This window comes from Mustela putorius, unplaced genomic scaffold, assembly GCF_011764305.1.
Source record: "Mustela putorius furo isolate JIRA1106 unplaced genomic scaffold, ASM1176430v1.1 tig00000738_pilon_pilon_pilon, whole genome shotgun sequence".
NCBI lineage: Eukaryota > Metazoa > Chordata > Mammalia > Carnivora > Mustelidae > Mustela > Mustela putorius.
Window position 1 is genome coordinate 5,253,981 of NW_025421463.1, and position 25,129 is coordinate 5,279,109.

The 25,129-nt window shown below is 41.6% G+C and overlaps 1 protein-coding gene across 11 annotated transcripts in view; it reads right to left on the reverse strand.

Annotated features, from left to right (window-relative positions):
- TNRC6B (trinucleotide repeat containing adaptor 6B) overlaps nt 1–25,129 on the reverse strand; it is a 261,883-nt gene that overhangs the window by 108,504 nt on the left and 128,250 nt on the right. The window contains exon 1 of one of the 11 annotated variants that reach the window (XM_045083815.1): nt 5,952–6,736. The exons of the other annotated variants lie outside the window; for them this stretch is intronic. Within the exon in view, the coding sequence (XP_044939750.1) occupies nt 5,952–6,055 (104 nt within the window). The 5' untranslated portion in view covers nt 6,056–6,736. Of the gene's footprint in view, nt 1–5,951; nt 6,737–25,129 lie in introns of those variants that run through there. 11 annotated transcript variants of the gene reach the window in all.

Genomic DNA, 25,129 nt, shown 5'->3' on the forward strand with positions numbered 1-25,129 from the left:
TTTAAAGTGAAAAATTTGAGTTTCAGACTTTAATTACAAACTTTTACACATAGTATGTGGCAGAGCTGAGGTTTAAACCCACATTTCTCTGATGCCCAAGCCCAAGTTTTTAATTTACTCTTTTCTTTTGCTTACTACTGAATTTTCTCCTGTTTTGGTAAGATAGGGTTTGGACTTTTTCCCTTACTAGCCAGATGACATGTCCAAACACAACTGGAAGAAATGAAAGTTACTTTCACTTATTTTCTTCTTACTCTCTATTGAGTACATGATTTGGATAGAAAGGGACTGGAGTAAGCGAATGTTCTCAAGGAAGGCTGTAATCAGCTTTGACTAGAATAAACTGGGGCTCTCTTAGCTACTCACATTTTGAAGTTTTATCAACAGGAGATTAGGGACAGTAAAATCTAATGGTTGATGCGCTGAAAGAGAACCTAATGTGGGAAAGAAACATTTTTCCATCTGGCTCAATTACTTAGATGCCAAGAAAAAAAGAAAACGAAAAGGAGACGGCCATATTGCTGCTTTGCTAAACACGTGAGTACGCGTTCACATGCCACCAAAATCCCCTTCCACCAGCTTTCGGGACACAATGTCACATCTGCAGAGGCACAAGCTTTCCCAATGCCAAAGTCATGGGACAACCAAAGATGGCCGGGCCTGCCTTTCCCTTCTCCCTGTTTCAAGCATCTCTCATCTACAAAGAATTCAAAAACACATGTAAAAATAAGTATTCAGCACTTGAGTTACTTGAGTTACTTCTTGGATGAAGACTTGACATTTCTGTTATTTTTCCACTCTTTAAAACTTCTGGGGTAATTTTTTAAAAGCTTTTATTGTTAAATATTTAGTGCATACAAAAGAACACCCATGTACCCACCACTCAGTTAAAAGCAGAGAACATTCCCAGTACCCAGGGACCCCTGTGATCTCACCCCTTCCTACTCTATGAGTTTGCCACCCCTCGGCTAAATGCCTGTCACCTCCTTGCTTTACCACACAGTGCTTTGTAGCCTGAACAACGTATTTTTTGTTTTGCATATTTTTATAAATGGATCTGTACTATTTTATTCTTTTGCAACTTGCTTTTTCTCACTCCATATTATATTCCTAAAATTAATTTGCGTTGTGTTCCGGTTTGTTCACATAAATGCTGTACAGAGTTTCATCATTAACGTACCACAAAGTATTCATCCATCCCCCTTTTGATGGACATTTAGATTTCCAATTTGTGCTACTACACACAGTGTTGCTGCTGTAAACATCCAGGGACTCTCCCTTCCTATGGAAGCATGTATACAACAAGAGTTCTTCAGTGAGGCAGGTTAACTGCAGATAGTTCTAGCTGCTGGGTCACCCGAACTTCACTGCATACTGTTACAGTTTTCCAAAGTGATTACTACAGTTTTCTCTCCCATCTGAAGAGTGTAACAATTCCTGTTGCCCTACATCCTCACCAATCCTTGGTACAGTACTTTCCAATCTTTTAGTTTTTGCTAACCCGAGGAGTACAAAATGCTAGCTCATTGTGCTTTAACTTGCATTTCCTTGATTACTCACTAAGTTGGATTTTACTCCCCTACGTTTATTGGTCATTTAGGTTTTTTCCAACCATGAAATTTGTTTCTTTATTTTTCTATTAGGTCTTTTTCTTATCAGTTTGTAAGAGTTCTTTGTGAATTCTGGCTACAGCTCCTTTCTTGATAATATGTGCTGAAAATACGTAAGTTCTTAATTACAAAAAATATGAATGCAACAACTTTTTTCATTCATGATTTGTGCTTTTGCACCGTGTTTAAACATTCTCATCTCAAGATCACAAATATTCTCTTATATTTGTTTCTGTAAGTATTAAATCTTTTCATATTTATATGAATCCATATGGTATTTATTTTTTTATAGAGTATGTCTGATTTGATCCTTACACACAGGGGGAAATGATGTGAAAATGGAGGCAGAAGCTGCAGTATTATAGTGACAAGCCAAGAAACCCCAAGTATTGCCAGTAAACACCAGAAGCTAGGAAGAGACAAGGAAAGACTCCTCTCTGGTGCCTTCCAGAGAGAGCCCCACTCTGCCAACACCTTCATTTTGAACTCCCAGCCTCCAGAACAGTGATGGTGTAAATTCCTGCTGTTATAAGTCATCTAGTTTGTGACATTTTGTTAGGGCAGCCACCAGAGATTAATACAATCATATGGAGCATCCCAGCACCTCTTGTTCAAAGCCCACCTCTCTGCTAATATACAGCGTCGACTGTCACTTTGCCAACTGATTAATAAGGCCAGTTCTGTCACGGACTCCATATACATGGAATATACATGTGATCTGAATCACATGTATACACACATATACATGTGATCTGAATCTAGGCTTTTCACTCTTGATGCTCTGGTCCATCTCTAACCCTGCAGTTAAACTATAGTGCCTTAATTTCCAGCTTTGCATTAAGTCATGGGCAGGGTAAGTCCTCTTATTATTTCTGTTCTTCTCTCTTCCATATAAATTTTAAAATCAGTTTATCAAGTTTCAGAAAAAAAAACTGTTGGGATTTTTATTGGAATTTAAATTTAAATACCAATCTGAGGAGAAATGACACCTTTATTTATTATTGTTTTTTAAGATTTTATTTATTTATTTGACAGAGAGAGGAAGAGAACACATGCTAGGGGAGCAGCAGAAGGAAAGGGAGAAGCAGGCTCCCTGCCAAGCAGGGAGCTCGATGTGGGGCTCGAACCCAGGACCCTGAGATCATGACCTGAGCCAAAGGCAGACGCTTGATATCTGAGCCACCCAGGTGCCCCAAAATGACACCTTTAAATTACTGAGCCTTCTTACCATGATCATGACAGAGCTCTATGCTTATTTAGGTCTTATATTAATGTCTCCTAATTATTTCCTTCCATAGAGGCCTTATTAGTTTTGTCCCAAAATTCTTTTATTTTCTCTTACGACTCTAATGATGTTTTAAAAGACTATATTCTTTTTTTTTTTTTTAAGATTTTATTTATTTATTTGACAGAGAGAGATCACAAGTAGGCAGAGAGGCAGGCAGAGAGAGAGAGGAGGAAGCAGGCTCCCTGCTGAGCAGAGAGCCCGATGCGGGACTCGATCCCAGGACCCTGAGATCATGACCCAAGCCGAAGGCAGTGGCTTAACCCACTGAGCCACCCAGGCGCCCCTAAAAAACTATATTCTTAAACGGGGACTCATTTAAATAAAAAAGATGAAACACTGTTCTTTAGAAACAGTTCCTAATCATATACTCATGCCCAGTAACCTCTTGACTGAGAATCTCATGTAGAATTCAGACATTCTAATAACCATATTAGTATCTACTATTCCAGTGCTCATTATGTGTTGGACACTACCCTAAGTATATAGTCCTCAAACTTCCGAGGTAAATTCTATTAGTCTCATTCTAAGGTGAAGAAACTGGCTTAAAGAGGTAAGGAGCCAATGAGGTAGCTCTAGAGATAAAAACCAGTACTTGGTTCCACTGCAAAACTTCTTAAATACCATTGTATTGTCTCCTGTATTGTGGTAGATGAGAATAAAAGCCACCTTAACCTCAGAATGCAAGAATTATTATCTCCTAATAATCAAAATCCCCTTAGGCTGCCCAAATTCACCTGATGGGTTCTCCAAATCAACACAGCATTCACACTGCATTCAGGGTTTCAAAACTCTTCTGATTAATTTAGAAGAAAACACTCTACAGACGATAAACACTCAACACTTTCCATAGTTACATTTAAAAAACAATTAAGTAATATAGTAAACCAAGAATGTCACAAAGACCAGTATTATTTCGGTTTGTTACAATGGCAATTTTAGATAATTACTCAATTACTTAAAAAAAATTCTCAATGTTTAAATGGCGATTTTCAAATTAACTGACTCACTTTCAAGATTCAGTAATGGACCTCAGTCAGACCTAAAAACTTCTAGGTTGATGGTTACTACTGCTTCCGTGGGCAAGTCAACATCTGACTAATCTTGTAATTTCTGTGATTACACTACTGTTTTATGTGTAAATTCTTTCTTACTATATTAGTCACAGAATCAGCATATCAGAGTGCCAGTAATCTTTTGACCTCCAGCCAATACCAAAGAATCCTTAGTTTCAATGCATAAAAAACTGATCTCACCTTATGTTAACAAATAATCCGTGAATGACATCTACTTATTTAATTACATCTGTTTGTGTTCTCTGATGCTACAAATATTTATTAGACTTCTTCCAAGCACTTGGGTTACATCATTTAACAAAACAGAACACAATTCTCCCTATGAGAACAAGCCAACCAACTGGCAAAAAAAACCCCACGGGTCCAGCACCCTCCAGGTGTGGTTCTTAGGAGTGCTCGGGAACAGCCGATTGGCCTATTAAATCACATGTGTGCAATACACCTGAAATTAACACCATTATCAATATTAATGTATGTTAGGCAAAGTGCCCTTTGCTAGATATGCCTGCATATTGAACAATGCTGTTTGGTAAGATAAAAATGCATCAGTACTTTCAACGTAAGAGTTACCAGAGTCTTCTTAATATCAATAATTTCACTGGATGAGAGAAAATGATGATTAAAAAGCAATGGCAGTTTTCCTATGCCCGTTTCAGTGAACTGCTGGTATCCCTGCAAAACCCCAGTAATTGGCAACTTATTAAAAATACAAAGAGCAGCAGTGGTGGCAGAGAGAACAACAGCAGGTCGGTCTAAGCACAGCGGAGCTTCGCAGCAGCCGCAGGCGGCTGTGCAGTTGCTCGGCAGTCAATTTACTCTCACAAAAGAGCATCAATGAGGGCAGGTAGCCCCCAGGTCAGCTGCACATGTTATCATTCAGAGATACATCATACTCACAAATAGTGGTGCAAGCATTAAAGATCCAAGTTCCACAAACTGCCACGCAACACGCAACATTTACTCCAGCTAATCATCTGGAGGCTTTTTCTGAATATGGTGGAACAGAGGAAGCAGAAAGGCAGGTCACCAGTGGGGAAGACGTACATTGCCTGGGTTCTACCAGTCCCTGGGAACCACAGTGGCAGCTGGTGATTCTTGAATGACCAGCCCTGGACACCGACCACAGCGTCCTCAACCAGGATTTTCCCCTTCAAGGAAAAAAACAGGACCTGAGCTCCCACTTTACCCTAATGGTCTGTGAATAAACAGCAGACTGAGGTTTCACAGGACTGACCAAAATTTGCATTAAAAGATCCTGTCCCACACCTCCTTCTCTTAGAATTAAGCAACCAAGAACCCGAAGGGACTAAGCATGGTACCAGTGGTTTCTGAAATACAAAAGATTATTCATAATCTCTAATAACTTAAAATAGATGTGGCAACACATAAAGACAAACAGTTACATATTTTGCTCAACATTCTGCATTACAATGTTTCTTCTCTTTTCTTTTCCTTCCCTTTCGTTTAGGCTAAGGCTGAGAAGTAGAGGGCTGAAGAAGGCAGTGCTATGTGGGTAGAAAGAGGGCAAGATGGAAATCTGAGGAAGGAAAGGAAAGGAGAGAGAAATACATCACAATGGGCAATGGAGACAAGCAGGGGGTCCAAGCTGAAGCTAGCCACTAGCTTCCCACCCCACAACCAGATCACTGCACCCTGCAGAAAGCTGTGGCCAGAATTTTCAGCCATTTCTGGAGGGACTTCTGAGCTGCACCTGCCATGTGGCAGGAAATGAAAACAAAACACAAAATCGCAGAAGCAGAAGGCCTCACCACACAAGAATGTTCTGATGGCTGAACCTAAGGCTATATAAAGAAAGAAGATACCAGATCTCAAAATTTCATCTCAAATACAGAACTTATTGCAACTGTAAAGATCTTCCATAGTGGCCATGATCCAAGTAATCATTAAAGAGTTTATCGGGCTATCATCCCATTATCTATTTCACTGCACACTTGTACACTTTTGCATTCTTAGACATACCTGGCAGAGATGAAAGTAGAAGCAAAGAGCATTCTCATGAAGCTGATTTCTGTTATGGAAGAAATGGTGGGCCGTGGATTGATGGAAAGAGGAAGGTGGATCATACAGCCAGAAGCAATCCTGATGGGAATCCGTTAAGGGGGTGAGGCAGACCTTGGGCAGTGGGGAAAACCTGGCAGGTTGTGACATGTGAAGTCTTTGTGATGCACTAGAGTGCCCTGACAGCTGGCTGGGAAGCACCAATAGCTCAGGACTAAAAATGTGCTTTGTTTTGAGCTATCAGTGAAGTTTGTTCAACAACACTGCCAACACTAATAATTAGTTCTACCACACTTAACAAGACGGGCTGCTAATCACTGGCCAACATTTTTTGAAACCTGCTAGTAAGGTAATGCCAACCTGCAAAACGGAACCTCATTCAACAGAGACCTCGGCCTCAACACAGTCTAACGCAACGAATGAATGGGCCCGATGTCCTCCTCATTAAATTCAAAAGTATGTTAAAACAAAAGGGTAGTGAATAGTGAAGATCTGGGCAAGAAAGGCAAGAAAGAAAAGACATCAGAAGTGTGGAAGAAAGACAGGATGGAGGCAAGGTCGACAGGCTGTCACTTCTGAAATATTCAGCAGTACCAACTCCTGGGTGATAATCAGAAGAGCAGAGGACCAACCACGCATGCGCCCCTTCAATGCATGGGCAAGAACTTGAGATTCATTTGGGCCAGAGATATGGAGGAAACATTGTTTAGAAGATTTTATTTATTTACTTGAGAGAGAGAGCGCGCACAGGCAGCGGGGGATGGCGGGGCAGAGGGAGAAGGAGAAGCAGACTCACTGCTGAGCAGGAAGTCCCACATGGGGCTCAAGGCTCGATCCCAAAACCCGAGGACTGTGACCTGAACCCAAGGCAGACGCTCAGTCGGTTGACTGAGCCCCCCAGGAGCCCCTGATGACACATTCTGGTCTTCACAAAAGCTATGAGGGTGATTATTCACCAGTGTGATTCCCTATCCCCAATTTGAGAAACAAGTCATTTGCAACCTTGAAGTAACACACAGATCAGATTAATCTTTTAAAAAATTATTTTTCCTTTTGAAAGACCTGACTCCTTCTGTTTTACAGTCCTCAAGCAAATCTCATCCTACATGAATTTATACATGCTCAAAGGTAGCAACGGTTCATTTACATTCCTTCACTGACTGCAGGAATCACAATCTATTTGCAATTATAATGCTCTAAAAATAAGTTATTTGATTCTTTCAAATGTGAAAGGTAACAAACAAGTGGAAATATTCTTGTTAAACTACTAATAGAAACTTGGTGATTTGTAAAATAGCTCTGCCGGGGTAGGGGGGAGGGGAGAAAGAAAAAAAAGAAAAAGAAAAGTCATTTGGAGGTTTTAAAAGCCTATTTTGGTTTTTAAAGCAGCATTTGCAACAGGGTATATAAGAATATAAACATCAAATTAAGTGACTTTAGCTAAACTAAAACAAGTATGAATTCTCTGACTTTCAAAATCCACCATGAAAACTTTTCAAAACCTGGCATATAGTATTTTCTTGGCTTATACTACTTGAGACAAAAGTAACTTTAATGTGGCCACCTGGGTGGCTCAGTGGGTTAAAGCTTCTGCCTTGGCTCATGATCCCAGGGTCCTGAGATTGAGTCCCGAGTCAGGCTCTCTGCTTAGCGGGGAGCCCGCTTCTCCTCTCTCTGCCTGCCTCTCTGCCTACTTGTGGTCTCCATCTGTCAAATAAATAAATAAAATCTTTAAAAAAAAAAAAGTAACTTTAATGTTTCTTAGTGATCCATATTAAATGATCCTTTCAAATTTGGGCAAACTCACCTAACTATTCTGAAATTATTTGAACACGGGCAAATTTCCACATAAAAACAATGTCAGGGGCACCTGGGTGGCTCAGTGGGTGAAGTGACTGCCTTTGACTTAGGTCATGATCCCAGGGTGCTGGGATCCAGCCCCTGCTCAGCGGGGAGCCTGCTTCTCCTTTTCCCTCTGTCACCCCCCTGCTTATATTCTCTCACTCACTGTCAAATAAATAATAAAATCTTAAAAAAAAAAAAAAAGTAAAGCAACACCTGAGCACAGAGAAATCTGGAATTAAGCCAATATTTCATATTCCATGTTGCTCAAGGTCCACATGCACATGGCAAAGAACTGCAGACAAGTATCCCCACGGTCTGTTTTTTTACATCACTCTTAAATCCACTGAAAGCGAAACTTTATGGTAGAAAGGTAATCAAAGGTTTTTAAAAGTTTCTGAAGCTAAGTATGCAAAAATATGTTTAAAGCAATTTTAAGACTACAGTATTTATAAAAGCAAAAAACCAAAAACCTAAATATTCAGAATAGCTACTGTTTATGGAGTGCTTGCTACGTGCCACACTGAAGTGCGGGTACTCTGCATGTTTCATGTCATTTTCAAGATGAAAATTCTCTTAGATGGGGACTAGTAACATCTCCAATCTGCAGATAAGAAACTGGGGCACCACGAAGTTGAGTAAGATTTCTCAGTTGCCGGAGGGCTGGGATCTGAATTTAGAGCAGAAGCCTCCAACACAACAGTGCACTGATTCTCAGGACAGAGAGCTTAAAGAAACAACAGCACCCAAGCAGAATGGTGGGGGGCAGGGGTGTGAGGGGAAGGGGCAAAGGCTTTGCCTTCTGATTGCTGACCATTGTGATTCCTAGGAATGCAGCAAGCATAGCACATCATACTCAATATAATCTACAATATATATTATACACACAGCCATATCTACATAAATAAAATGCCCAAGAGAATATGCATCCGCTGTTAACAGGGGTAGAACTGAAGGAGAGTGGGGAGGAATTTTAAAATGAGAAATAGGGGAATTACAATTCTACAAACTTCTCATGATCTGAATGTTAGGCAAGAATATTACTTTCTAAATTCTGAAACGATTTCAAACTTCGAGAAAAGTTGCAAATATGGTACAGAGAAAGAACTCCTTATCCCAGAACTGCTGAGAATACGCTGTCAGTCTCATGTTCCACCACCCCAAATACTTTAATGTATGTTTTTCTTTTAAAAATTCTTCCAACCACAACAGAACTATCAAAATCAGAAAACTAACACTGATACGTAACTTCCATTTAATCTTCAGGCCCCACTCAAGTTTTGCCACCTGTCCCAGTAGCGGTCTTCATGGCAAAGAAACAGCGGCATTCAGCTGACTTGTCTCTTTAGTGTCTTTTCAATTTGAAATGGTTCCTCACTCTTGCTTGGACTTGACACTTTCGAAGATGATTGCAGGCTATTTAATTTGTAGAACGTTCCTCAGTATTTATAAAAGCATGTTTGATGTTTCTCCTGATATGATTCAGGTCCTGTATCTTGGCAAGAGTATCACTGAGGTGATGCTGTCCTCTCACCGCCTCCTATCATGTGACACAATTTCAGTGCCGGCCCATTCTGGGGAGACTGACTCAGATCACTCAGTTAGGGTGGCGTCTGCCAGACTTCTCCGCTGTACTCTTTCCCTCATGGTATTCAATAAGTATTTTGTGGGAAGGTATTTTGAAATTTAAATAACCCATGCCTTGAACTCTGAATTTCTTTAGAACTCCATACATAGGTTTTATTGCAAAGTAGGTGGAATTGTGTTAAGAACCCTTTGTTTTCTCTTACTCGACAGGTTTTAATCAATGACATCTTAAATTTTGATAATCAAATTATCCCAGGTTTGGCCCAGTGGGAGCCCCTTCAAACTGGCTTCTGAGTCCTTCTGAAGTGTCTCTATCATTTTGTGAAAATGTCTTTGCTTTTCTAGGACAAGATATTTCAGGTTCATTTTAAACTTTCCTGCTCTAAATCCTATAATCAGCCATTCTTCAAAAAGCTGGAATTCCTTTGAGTAGAAAATGGTATTTAGAAGCCAAGATCTGGGCATGTGATGTGCTCATTGCTATTGGCGTATTGCTGCTTCCAGCAATGGGAAGAGCAAGAATTGTATGCACACACGTATGTATATAAATACACACATACAGGGTGCCAGGGTACCCCAGTCAGTTAAGTTTCTGACTCTTGATTTTGGCTCAGGTCATGATTTCAGGGTTGTAAGATCAAGCCCCATGTCAGGCTCCACAGACAGTGGGAAATCTGCTTAAATTTTAATTTTCTCTCCCCCACTCCCCATTCTTGCTCACTCTCTCTCAAAAATAAAAAAGTAATAAATAAATCTTAAAACACACACACACACACGCATTTTACATCTATAGTATTTCTATGTTTATCAACACTTATTAAAATCTTTGAGTTCACACCAACATTCTGTTTCCAGTCTAATATCATAGGGATTATTCTAGTTTTCTCCTTTTCAGTATCTGAAGCTCTCTTCTCCAACACTGAGAATTTCTGGCTCCCATTATCCTTGATATACTTACCTAACCAATCCATCTGTATTTAACCAATCTACCAGTGAGCCTGCCACTCCAGCCCTATGTGGGTACCCCTCCCCTCTCTTGGGCTCTGATACAACAAACCAGTCCCTCTCTGTATGTGAAGACCTTCTCATTCTACTTGGGCTGTGACACGCTTGGCCAGGATTCCTACCTTCTCTGTCTATCTCTTGGTCGCAGGACTGAATTGTTCAGAAAGGAGAAGAAAAAGAGAAAAATATTTCTGAAAATTAAATGTTTAAAAATATATATATTTTAAAAATACTCTCCATTAAACTGGAATTTGTTATAAATCAGACAGCCAAACTGAAGTTCACTTTTGCATCACCTATGAAGAACAGGTTTGTTAAGTAAATTAATAGTGTAAACAAGCTTGTAACCCAGATGTTTAACCTACTTAAGAAAACTAATTGTTTTCAAGCACTTTAAAATCACTGGGCATGTACTTGCCTTTAATTATGATCTAATTACAAATGATTTCTATTTTCTTCATTATGGCTTTGATAACTCCTCTACTTGATTATACTTTAAGAAGTACTACTTAAACTTGATAAAGTTAAACTGCTTTTTAAAAATGATTCTTTATTAATCAATTTGGCTTTTAAATTAATCATCTGAAATCAGGTTTTTAATCATTCAGTGATTGTTCTTTTTTCTTAGTTAACCTATCATGCTGCTCAAAAAGAAAATGCCTTTCACTGACCACCCAGGACTGCCCCCCAAATCTCCTACTCTGTGTGCTTACCTCACTGTCCTTATGTATTATGGATGCAGTGCTGAGGACCCCCCAAAAAGCCATCAGTTCTCATCCTCTGAGTCCATACTTAAAAAACATTCCACTTTATAAAACAGGAACTCACGAGTTAACAAATGAGTCTTTACTGCATTTTTAAAGGCTCTAGGAAGAGACCACGTTCTGGAGTTACTGCACCTCGTTCTGCCCTGTCCTTGTTTATGTGGCCTCAGACCAGTCAGCATGCTTTGGGCATGCCATCTTTCTTATGAGCGAACCATTCTCCATATCCGGTTGTCATGAGGACTGAATAAGGTAATGGGAAGTACCTGCTATAAATGGGCACTTAATGAATATGAGTTCATGACCCCCAACCCCAACCCACCTGCAGCCTTACAGAAAACCTTGCTAACATTCAGAGCAGAGTTTTCCAATTTGGTCACACAGAACCTTAGAGAGAACCTATAGAAAAACATGGGGTATAACTGCCTCTGGATTTTTTTTTAAAGATCTTATTAATTTATTTGAGAGAGAAAGAGAGAGAGAGCATGAGCAGAGGGAGAGGCAGAGGGAGAAACAGACTCCCTACTGAGCAGGGAGCCTGACATAGGGCTGGATCCTAGAACCCTGAGACCATGACTTGAGCCAAAGACAGATGCTTAACCAACAGAGCCACCCAGATGCCCCATAGATGCCTTCTTAAATTGTATCTGCCCCTGACCAAACCAAGGGAATCATGAAAAAATATCAGCTAGAGTTCTATGACCTAAAAATGAGCTATCAACTTATCCCTTACCCAGGAGAATAGTATTGGTATTCATGGGGGAAAGAAACGTGAAATAAATAGGCTATATTTTCAATTCTGACTTCCAAATAAAAATGTCAACTAGTCTAGAAACCCCAACTGATCCTGGCCTAAGGGTCATCTCTGGTTTTTCCTAACCATCTCTGTCAAGTACCAGTGACTAAATATCAGGATTTAATATCTGATAAAAGAAGACCATGTTATTAAGAATCCATGGTGCCTTGCCTCAGTAGCTCAGTCAGACAAGCATCAAACTCTCAATTTCAGCTCAGGTCATGATCTCAGGTTCTGGGATTAAGGCCTGCATCAGTCTCCCCACTCAGCAAGGAGTCTGCTTGTCCCTCCCGTCTGCCCCTCACCCGCTGGTGAGCGCGCGCTCTCTCTCTCTCCCTCTCTAAAAAAAATAAATAAATAAATAAATAAATAAATAAATAAAAAAATAAAATCTTAAAAAAAAAAAATCACAGTGTCAATAATGTGATGCCCTATGGGCTAACCTAGCAGTGTGTTTAAAAAAACAAACAAACAAACAAAAACAACAACAAAAAAAGCTAGTCCCCAGAAGCAAACTAAGCAGAACTGAAAAGGTCCCAATCCGTAAGACATTTCAAACACATGGCCTCAACATAAAACACTAGTATCAGGAGTGATTCTAAAAATTGCCAGCAAATAAAGCCACATGATCTATTTCTCAGTATGTTCAATATTTGAAATATCTAAGCTTTTGGCATGTAAGATTATGTGGTTTTGGTGTGTCACTTCTTTTAAGAGCATGAAAATCTGTTTACATGGAAGAGATGGAAGATGTAAGGGCATTCCTTCCAAACTGCCTCAAAAGCCAGATATTAAAAGAACGCAAACCAAATGCTGAGGTACCACGTGTACACACCGTTGCTTCCCCAAGTTACTGCTTCTTCACAGAGAAGGATGAAGTGGTCTACGTGTCTCATCTGCAAAGCCTCCGAACTTCTGAACAGCCTCTAAGCAAAGGTCAGAAAGCATCTCCCTTGGATGTGCCAAGGGCCCAGGCTCAGAGTGCTACGTCACAGACTTCAGACAAGGGTGGGGTGGGGCAGCGCTCAGGGACAGCGACTGAACTCCTCACCCAACAGAAGCCCAACTAGGGGTCGCCTGGGTGGCTCAGTTGGTTAAGCAACTGCCTTCAGCTCAGGTCACGACCCCGGAGTCCCAGGATCGAGTCCCGAGTTGGGCTCCCAGCTTCATGGGGAGTCTGCTTCTCCCTCTGACCTTCTCAGCTCTCATGCTCTCTCTCAAATAAATAAATAATTTTTTTAAAAAAGGGAAGAAGAAGCAGCCCAACTAGTTACCCAGAAAAGCCGATGGAACCTACAACACGAGGGGACTCCCTTGAGAAGAGGTCCCATCTGTCAAACTGGGAACTGGGAACTCTAAGTCTGCAGCCCCACAACCACTGCTGATGCTACCACTATTTCTGCTACAGGCAACTCTGATGCGCTGCACGTCAGACAAGCTCTTCTCCGGTCTCGGCAACCCTCAGTCTGCTCTGGCTCTTGTCAGTTGAGATGCATAAAGGTGCGGCAGCTCAGAGAACTCACAGACTGACAGGCACTTGGTCTTCTTTAATTGTGAAATCATCTTTGTTTCCTATGAAAGGATGTTGGGCATGAGCAAGGCAAAAAACTGAAAAAAACTGGGGAAAAAACTGAGAGTTCTACATAAAAAATAATGTTGCCTAAAATACAGAAATTTATTTTTAAAAAGGGAGACAACAGTCAACCGCACCCTTCCATGCCACCCCAAATATTTCTGTTAGGAGGAAGGGTGGCCCAGCAACTTCAGAAAGCTATTACAAAGCTACATGGTGGGGGAGAATCTTTCATGCCTGGCTTCCCCCTACGGCAGCAGAGCACAGGGCTCACGTACACAAATGCAGCAGCCAAGGCTGTGTGGGCCACTAGTTCTACCTGTGTAACCTTGGGCAAGATATTCTGTTAGCCTCAAGAGTCTTCATGAAGATTCAGTGAGTGAACATATGTAAGGCACTTAGAACGTGTGCCTGGCATTCCTCAGAGGAAGCACACAGCAAGTAATTTTATCTTTCCACTTAAAAAGAAAAAGAAATGTTTTTAAAGTAATCTCTATACTCAATGTGGGGCTCGAACTTACAACCCTGAGACGGAAATTCACGTATTCCGCTGACTGAGCCAGCCAGGTGCTCCTCTTTCCCTTCTAATATGGAAAGTTCTCACCTCTCCAATCCAGACTCTCTCTTTACCTAATCTTCCAAGTCATTTGCTGCTCCCTGGTTTTATCTTAAGGGAGCCTGGACTCTCAAACATTCACCAATATTCACCAGCATTCCCCCAAAGACTTCACCCCTGGTGATCCCACACTCCCTTTCTAGGCCAGTCCTCATTCAGCCTCAAATGAACCCTAACCAGCTGCATTCTTCACCTTGACTTGCTGGAAAAATGAAATATCTTCCCTCCCAGTGAAGCCCTGAGAGCTGGTATATGTTTCACGGTTTTCTTTCTTCCCTTTGGTGTGGGGTTGGAAAGGCTGTTCCAAATGTTTTAGCTCTTTAGGCTCCCCTTTACCTGCTCAGACTTCCTCTTCTATTTTACAGAGAGGAGGGACTCCCATTCAGACGACAATGTCTCTCAAGGGAACTCTCTCAAATATCCTTCCTTCTATTTCCAAATTTACTCCTCCCTCTCGAAGGCTAACCTGTCATATATGCAGTGAATCTCTTCCCACACCTCAGTTCTCTTCTTGGACCCTCACTCCCATGTTCAAGTCAATGAACTGTAAAAGCCTAGTGGGTGCCAAGTTCAGTCTGTGGATGATCAGGATACAGAGCTCTTCTCACACTTTCAATCACTACTCCTCTCCTTGCTCCTTCCCCTTAGCCTTCTCAATCATGTTTTAAAATGTAAGCCCTCCAAGGAGAAGGATTTTTATCTAATTTGTTCTCCGCTTTATCCCTAGAGATTAGCACAGCTATTAAAACACATAAGGCTCTCACACTCAATAGGTATTTGTTGAGTTAATCCAAGTCATTCTTGATTCATTTAGTCCTTCAAAAAAATGCTCACAAAAAAGCAAAAAAAAAAAACCAAACAATCTGATCAAAAATGGGCAGAGCACCTGAACAGACATTTTCCCAAAGAAGACATACATACAGATAGCCAATAGACACAGGAAAAGATGCTCAACATATCTTAACATCAGGGAAATGCAAATCAAAACCACACTGAGATATCACCTCCCATGTGTCAGAAAAGCTAGTATCAAAAAGACATGAAATAACCAGTGCTGGAGAGGATGCGGAGAAAAGAGAACCCTGGGGCACTGCTGGGAACACAAATGGGTACAACCATCGTGGAAAAATGGTGCAGAGGTTCTTCAAGAAAATAAAAATAGAAATACTCTACAATCCAGTAATTTCACTACTGGGTATGTTACCCAAAGAAAACAAAAACACTAATTTTTTTTTTTTTCAAAAACACTAATTTGAAAACATATCTATATATGCACCCCTGTGTTTATCACATTACACTAACAGAGATACGGAAGCAACCTGAGTGTTCACCGACAGATGAATGGATAAAGAAGATGCAGTATATACACAGACGTGGAATATTAGTGGAACCCCTGACAGGCTCCATCAGTAGAGCATGTGACTCGTGATCTCGGGGTTGTAAGTCTGAGCCCTGTGTTGGGTATAGCGGTTACTTAAAAATAAAATCTTAAAAAAAAAAAAAAAAGGAATGAGTTCTTTGTGACAACATGGATGGACCTAGAGGATATTATGCTAAGTGAAATAAGACAGAGAAAGACAAACACCACATGATTTTACTTATATGTGGAATCTAAAAACCAAACCAAACCAAACCAAACCAAAATTCTAAATATAGCAAACAAACTGGCGATTGCCATAGAGAGGGCTGGGGGGGATGGTAAAATAGGTGAAGGGGATTAAGAGAGGTACAAACGTCCAGTTATAAGATAAGTGAGTCATGGGGATGTAACGTATAGCATGAGGAACACAGTAACATACTGACGCTATATGGTGACAGACGGGAGCTACATGCATCACGGTGAGGAGAGTACAATGTACACAACTATCCACATCATTACGTTGTACACCTAAAACTAACACAACATTGCAGGTCAACTACATTTCAATTTAAAAAAAAAAGTCCCCTGGGCTCTCTGTGTGTTACAGTGCTGGGTCACAGAAGGGAGCACAACTAGTTTCGGGCCCACAGCTGCTCACTGTGTTGACAGAAAAAGACCCCAAGCACATGGGAAGACTTCCCAATGTGCCCAGGGCCAAAGAGGATGGCAAAGTGCTGGGGCTGCTGGACTCAACGGAGCCCTACACCTAATGCCCTGAGCTCCTCCAGGCCAATCTCACGACCCAAATTCGGGGCTTATCGCTACTGGCCCCTGAGGACTACCCTTCACCTTCGCTTCCCTAAACTCCTTCCTATCTGGGTTTCGCTTGGAGAAACCTTGTTTCCCGTTTTCATCCCACTCCTCTGACCATCTGTTAAGGGAACACTGTCGGTCTCATGGCCTAGATGACCATCTCCAGACGTAAACTTCTGTCTGGGAAACTCTCTTGAGCTCCTGGCCCTTATTTCTACCTGCCCAGTTATAGTAAATGCCCAGCAAACACCTGAAATGTGTCCAAAGCAACACACAGCCTCTCACACCCCATCCTCACCCCACTACCTACTCAAAATCCCTTCTCTCCCCGCTGAACATGCATGCCGCCTCACGGCCGCGCTCATTCTCCTAGCCCGGGCCTTCCTGACCTCCTGCTCCTCCCTTTCTGATCTAGCCAATGGATTACACTTCAGAAGTGTCTCCAAAATCTGGTCTTTCTATCTTTACGATCGTGGCCTTAACTTACATTTTTTTTCCAGTTGCTCCTCTTGCTTTGACTGGCCACAATCTCCCCCCGCCCCCATCACACCTTCAACCTGGAGATCAAGTGAAGCACAGTTGATTTTTTTAGTTGCTTTCTGCAAGATGGTATCTAGATTTCTTACAATACTCAAAGGCCAACCAAGCCTTGCACTCTGGCCCAAAGAGCCAGCCCTGCGACCTGCTAGTAGCTCAGCATCTGTCACCCTCACCCTGTCCCTAACTCCTTGTCTTTGCTTGTGCTCTTTCCTCCGCCTAAGATGCTGACAATAAAACTAATGAAAACGGTCACTAACACTGACTCCAAGCAATACACTGAACACTTCAAATGTGTTCTCCTTTAATCCTCATAACTATTCTTTGAGGTAGGTGCCATGATTACTCCACATCTTACCGGTGAGAAAAGCTGAGGCATACAGGTAATACTGCCCAACACTGGGCTGTCCGGACTTCAGAACCCGAGTTCTTAACCACTACACCATAGCGCCCCTGATCCACTAGCCATCCCTTCCACCAAACGGTTCCTAATCACCCTTTAAGACACAGCTCAAACACTCCCGCTTCGGTGGGACTTCCCCAGTGCCCTAGGCCTCTCTCCCCATCCTCCAGGATCCCTGGGCATCATGCTTTTTATCTTTATTACAGGCAGCCTCACTGGTTGAGTCCCAAAGATAAGTCAGGTTGTTTTTATCTTTGTATTCCCAGCCCTATACCCCGTCTGACACACACACACTCAGGAAACACACAAACTCTTCTCCAAGTACACAGAACCTGTGGTCTATCCTGCTCAAACTCAAGTCTACCCTCCACGTTCTGGCTCCCGAGCACCCTTCCCTGCTAACCAGCTCCCAAGCACCCTCTCCCCTCATCCTCACCTACCCCCCCCAGGCCTCCTCCATGCTGGGGCTGCCACTCCCACAGGCAGCTGATAGCATTATCACCACCAAGCAGGGCCAGCAAGGAGCTGGAGAGGAGCTGGCGGGGCACCCCTTGATTACAGAGAAAAGTACACCTAAGAAGCACTTTCCCTGGCTGAAGAAAGAGGGGACATTTGATGTGGGGCTGCCAGATTTAAGGTCTTGGTCATTTAAAACGCCTAAGTCAGATGGTGAACATAAAAATGTACATAATAGGACAAAATCTGCCATGAACATTATTCATAACTCATAAAGAGCCAACCAGCTGACAAAAATGTACATAAGTAATATTATTTAGTTCTGTGATCTACTTGCCACTTTTACATAATCACCATCATTATATATTTCATTAAATCAGATAAACTTTGCTATAGGTTTTGATTACTTTAGATGCTACAACTGCTCAGCACCTAATGGAATTGGTTTTTCTTTTCTTAAAGTAGAATGGTTACTTGCTCACAGTCTGTGCCAAGGGAACAAAGTAATTTTTTAAAAAGTATGAGTCAATGAAATCATCACCACTGTAGCCAGTAAATAAGAATGAAGGCAGGCAGTCCCAGAACTTGAAGTAAGGTTTATTCCTTTGAGTGAGGCTAATAAAAACCAGGAAGTACACAGTTAATTGTAACACATGCTAAGAGATGGTCTATAATTAGGATGTGGTTCCCAAACGCTGACCTTTAGTACCTGTGCCGATCTATACTTCCTACGTAATGGTTTTCATAAAGCTATATTCAACTTAATGAGATGTCTATGATTCTGAGACCTTCCATTCAACTGTTACAATGTTTTTTTCTTTGAAACAATGGTAATAAACAGTGAGTTTTTTAAAAATGCCTTTACCTGGCAAGTTTACAACAGGTAACTCATTCGGCTCCCAATACTGCTTTTACAGTGTCACAGTTCCCCAGAACCCAAGTCTGGAAACTACCATGGGAGAGCGTCTGAAGGAACTTGGGCCAAATAGAGCTTGTGTGACCAGGACATAGTTTTAGAAAGGAATAACCAAAACGTAAAGCTAATGATGCATTTCCTCAAACTGTGTCTAAAAAACCAAAAACCTGGTACTTTAAGATTTTATATCTGCACATTACTTAAGATTCCCAGTGTACATTAGCATCTTAAAGACTCTAAGTCCTGTAGTGAGCAAAAACCAGTTTAATTCAGAATCAGGAAAGGAATTTTTTTTTTTTTTTTTTTTTTTACAAGCAAACCTATTAGTACCCCAACAAACTGTAGGAAATCTTGACCTTATCAAATGTATTAAAGTTTGTGTGAAAACAGAATGTGTTAATAGAGAAGATATATCTTTACGAAACCTGGAGATGGGGCAGGGAAGTGCCCCCTACCCCCTCCAAAGATGAGTGAAACAGTGTTTTCTGAGGGACTTTTCCAAGAGAGAAAATATAATCTGTCAAAAGGTGTTTTCTACTGGGGCGCCTGGGTGGCTCAGTGGATTAAGCCGCTGCCTTCGGCTCAGGTCATGATCTCAGTGTCCTGGGATGGAACCCCGCATCACATCGGGCTCTCTGCTCAGCGGGGAGCCTACTTCCCCCTCTGTCTCTGCCTGCCTCTCTGCCTACTTGTGATCTCTCTCTCTCTGTCAAAGAAAATAAATAAAATCTTAAAAAAAAAAAAAGTGTTTTCTACATAAGGTTCTCTAAAATCTAGAGGAATATCATATCTCCATTCTTCAATGTGGATGGTCAGCTCCTTTTTGATCTGAATGGAACACTCTGGGCATGGAGGACAACATTCTGGTCATCAAAATACCCACTTCCCACACACCAAAGTAACAAATTAACATTTTAAAAAATTGCTTATGACTATGGTTGATGAGATAACTCAGTGAACTGATACATTTGATTTTCAAGACCAGCACCCGTGGAATAATATGATGTCTCATGTCTCACATGGAGTTCCCTAAAACTTCTTCAAACCTCATGAGACAACCTTTAGTGGATCCAATTAAAATTTAAATCAAATTAGTGGGTTGGGATCAGCTTTTTTTGAGTTGGGGTGGGTTTTTTTGTTTTGTTTTTAGGTTTATTTATGTATTTGAGAGAGAGAGTGTGCAGGCAAACAGAGGGAAGGGCAGAGGGAGAGAGTAAGAATCTCAGAGACTCCCCGTTGCTCCGTCTCAGGACTCTTGAGATTCTGACCTAAGCCAAAGTCAAGAGTCAGACACTTGGGACGCCTGGGCGGCTCAGTCAACCATCTGTCTTCAGCTCAGGTCATGATCCCAGGGTCCTGGATCAAGCCCCACATCATGTTCCCCGCTCACTAGAGAGCCTGCTTGTCCCTCTCCCACTCCCCCTGCTTGTGTTCCTTCTCTCAATGTGTCTCTCTCTGTCACATAAATAAATAAAACCTTAAAAAAAAAAAAAAGAGTCAGACACTTAACCCGCTGCCAACCAGGTACCCCAGGCTGTGTTTGTTTGTTTGCTTTTAACAAATAGAATATATCAGAATACATTACACACAGTAACAGAAAGTCCCTATTTTTGCTTCTGTGTACACATTCACATACGTACAGAGCCTTAATGCAAACAGTGTATTTTACTGGGCAGCCACACAGAAAGCCACTGTTTGAAGTTACCCAATATTCTTTTTTTTTTTTTAAAGATTTTATTTATTTATTTGACAGAGAGAGATTACAAGTAGGCAGAGAGGCAGGCAGACAGAGAGAGGAGGAAGCAGGCTCCCTGCTGAGCAGAGAGCCCGATGCGGGACTCGATCCCAGGACCCTGAGATCATGACCTGAGCCGAAGGCAGCGGCTTAACCCACTGAGCCACCCAGGCGCCCATGAAGTTACCCAATATTCTATCTAACTTCAGTTTATACATAGGAACTTCTTGGCCTAAAAACAACAGCAACTATTTTCTGTAAGCAAAGGAGTTAAAAAAAAAAAAAAAACACACACACAATAGCACGGAGGTTCAAGATGCTGCTCTGTTTGGGGGAGGAGATGGGGAGGAGGGCGAGGGACCCTGCGCTAGGTGTCCGCCTTATCACAGCAGTCCAGGACGGTCCAGGACATTGCTCAGACCCACCACCATTCAGTCTGGTTTTGACAGAGGCATAAATGGATAACCCAAATGCACTTCTAAAGGAAAACAAAAATGGAAGGGATTAGTTTCCATATTGATTAAAAACAAAACAAAACACAGTACTTCACGGAACAGCTGACATCCCAAACTCCTACAGGGCTCTTCACAGAACACCAGGCTCCCCTCTGACCGCTGAAATGAAACTGCAGCAACTAAAAAAAAAACCACGGCTCACTCTCCAGCGTGAACAAGGTTTGTTGGGTTCCGACCACAATTCAAGATAATTTCTATCTTCCCTGGTTATTACTTAAAAGGTCTAATTAGTGACTACAAAGCAATCTAAATCAATAGGATGATTAAATAAAAATCTTTGAACCTGCTTTTTACGAACCACTCATATTTAGTAAATATTATACTAGCCCAGGACGGCAAGAAATACGAAATGAGTGTAACAGTATAAGGCCAAACAGCTTGCGGATGACCGAAGCACACAGGAAGTAATTAGCCCTTCAGCACTGCTTTCCCCCCTCAAACACCTCCACTGATGCTAGATGGCTGGGACCACTTACCAAAAGCTTCCAAGAACACTCAAATTCTAATTTCATTATCTCTCTGCCTGGAGCCACCATCAACCCACTGACTCCAAAATTCAACAAGATCAAAAAAGGGGCAGGAGAACTCCCATCTCTGCAACTGAATGTGCTTTTCGTGTAAGCCTCTGCACCTAGCAATTCTGACATGTGACACAAATTGGCACGCTGAAGACCTTAACAGTCTTATCCGTAACTGGCCAACATGCCATTCTATTGACTTAAGCCAAAAACAATTTTTAAAATTTGTTTTAAATTTTGGAATCTGTGCACTTGCATAAAAATAAAAAAGTTCACCTCCTCACATGCAAAGTTAGGATTTGACCCTCCCAATTCTAAAAATTCCACTAGCGGAATCCAACATGTATTCTAAGAAACATCAGTCTATGAAATGCTTTGTGATGGTAAGAATGCTTTATGGTGCTTTAGCTGTTTTTAAAATGTGCATTAGCGGTAAGGTAACCCATTTACTTCTCAACAAACCCCACGGTGTCCAATATGGTAGCCACGCATGGCTAGTGTGCACCTGTAATAAGACTGGTGTGACTCAGAAATGGAATTCCAATTGTATATTAGTTCAAGTACTGAAAATTTAAAGTTGATACTCATTCCCATTAATGGAAAACATTTTGTATGTTTGGAAAAACATGGGTATGTGGGTGTACCTTTTCAACTGTAAATTTTATGAAATCTAAATACAGATCAAGTATTTCCAATAAAAATTTCATTTTCAAACTGAAATGTGTTTTAAGTATAAAATACGTACCAGATTTCGAAGCCTTAGTATAAAAAAAAGAATGTCTAACATCTGATTTTAAGTATTTAAATATTTAAGTACTTTAAAATTGATTTCAGGGACGCCTGGGTGGCTCAGTTGGTTAAGCGGCTGCCTTCGGCTCTGGTCATGATTCCAGCGTCCTGGGATCGAGTCCCGCATCGGGCTCCTTGCTCAGCAGGGAGCCTGCTTCTCCCTCTGCCTCTGCCTGTGCTCGCTCTCTCTCCCTCTCTCTCTGATAAATAAATAAATAAATCTTTAAAAAAATTGATTTCATGTTATACTGAAAATATTTTGCACATATTTGGTTAAATAAAATATTTATTATTAAAATTATTTTCATGTTCCTTTTACCTTTATTTTTAAAAAAGATTTTATTTATTTATTTTACAGACAGAGATCACAAGGAGGCAGAGAGAGAGGAGGAAGCAGACTCCCCGCAGAGCAGAGAGCCCAATGTGGAGCTCGATCCCAGGACCCTGAGATCATGACCTGAGCAGAAGGCAGAGGCTTATCCCACTGAGCCACCGAGGCACCCCCTTTTTACTTTTTTAATGTGACTCCTGGAAAATGTTAACTATCACATGACTCACATTCCATTTCTTCTTCTTCTTTTTCTTAAGTTTATTTTATTTAAGCAATCTCTATATCCAACATGGGGCTGGATCCCAGGACCCCAAGATGAAGAGCTGCATGCTCTACTAGGTGAGCCAGCCAGCTGTCCCTCACATTCTGTTTCTACTGAATGGTTCTGGAGTAACCTAATGATCCCCAAACCTTTCCCACTGGAACACCTCCCAACACTAGGTTTGGGAACGCTATCGTAACCACATACTGTTCTTCCTGCTGACCACATCTGAGATTGAGAAGTCCTTTTCTCCTCTTCAGCAATGATTCCAAATGTCCGACACAATCACCTTCCTTTTCATCCCTTCCCAGGTCCTCTTTCTCTTCCTGTCCCCAAGGACCTATTCTCAGTTCTCTTTTCCATTCGCTACCCATCCCTGGTGAGCTCATCCACTCGCTCGGCGTCAGCTATCACGTTTATGTGGATGACTTCCGATCCTTTATCTCCACTTCTGACCTCCTTCTCAAGCTTCAACTTCACACTGCCAGCTGCCCGTTACACAGCAGCCTCTGGGAGTCTTGCTGCCTTCGTAAACTCAGGATGTCTGTCTGACCTGGAGTACATCTTCACTCCTCCTGAAGATTCCCATCATTCCTCCTGAAATCCCGGAGTCCCTGTCCCTCTTCTAGCCACGCCACAGCAGTCTTATCCATAACTGGCCTGCATGAGTCTAAATCACCCTGGAGTCCTCTGCCCCACTGCCACTGAGAATTCCCCAAAACCACTTTGAATGCTTTGTTATCATATTTTCAAGTCCCATCTGTCTGCCATCCAAACGATGAGCAATCCAAACTCCTGAGCAGGTCTCCCGGCTTGCCTGTACATCTCTGAGCTCCCATCAACCCTTCCAGGACGTAACTAATCCTCCAGATGGATTGCTCTCCACTCTACACAATTCCCACCAACCTTTTAGGCTTAGCTCAAACGCATGCTCCTCATAAAACCTTCGATGATCAACTTGACCAAAATTAGTCTTTCTTTTCCTTGAACTCCTTTGGTATTTCTAATGGCAACCATCATGGTAATGGGAGTATGTGGTCTTAACATCTTTATAAAATAGTGTCCTCTTAACAGCAACTAACAGCACCTTGCACTGCACATTGTCATTTTTGGACATCTTACCAAAGAAATCACCTTGAAAAGAAAAATGCTGGAGGACTTGGGACTACTGACAATTCTCAAATCTTTATCTCCAGACAGATACGTAATAGCTCCACACCTTCATTTGGATGTCTCAGAATGCAGCAACTCCAGAACTGAACTCATAATCTAAACCCCACACCTGTCTCCCGAATGGACCCCTCCTCCGTGAATGAGACCACCATCCCATCAGTGGCCCAGGCCAGAGATGGGAGGCATCACTTTTAACTTCCCCATACTTAGTATTCAGGTGCTGTGAAATCTCCTTCTTAAATATCTCTGGATTTAACTACTTCTTCCCAACTCTGCTGCCAGTTCAGGCCACCATTACCTGGGATGACTGCAATACTGTCTGGTCTTACACTCAACTCTCCAGCCATTTCCTATAGTGCAACCACAGTCGTCTTTCAAAAACCTAATCTGAGCATGTGACATTCCTGCTGAAGACCCTTCAACTATTCTTAAGATCAAAACTTTCAAACATGACTTACAGACCTTCTGCATCTGGCCAGTGTTTATCTTTATAGCTTTGCTTCCCATTTCCCAGACCATCTCTTTCCCTATGTACCTCATGTTCCAACCATGTCCAAGCACTCAATATGCAGTTCTCCAAGTATGACAATGTCCTCTCTTGCCTCAGGGCCCTTGCACAAGCTGGTCCCTCTATTTGGGTTGGATGTCGGTCCCTCCCTTGTAATCATCCAACACTCCCAAACACTGGCCAGCCTCCTTGTATTTCTATTCTTTGTAACTTCAGCAATGGTACCTGGAGAAAACTTCACCCTATTCCTATACTAGCACTTATCCTAATATCCATCATGTAATAGGTACTCAATAATTACTTGCTGAATGAGTAAACAGATAATAGTTTTCTGAGTTAAAAAAAAAAATTCCAGGGGCACCTGGGTGACTCAGTCAGTTAAGCATGTGTCTTTGGCTCAGGTGGGCTCCCTGCTCTGTGGGAAGCCTACTTCTCCCTCTCCCTCTGTAGTTCCCCCTGCCTGGGCTCTCTCTTTCTGCCAAATAAATAAATAAATAAATAATATATATATTTTTTAAATTCTCAAGTCAATGAATGAAAGCCATTTCTAGGACATCTATATTTATTTGACACCATTGTAAAGTGGGCAATTGACCTAAGTTTTTTTTTTTTTTTTTTTTAAGATTTTATTTATTTATTT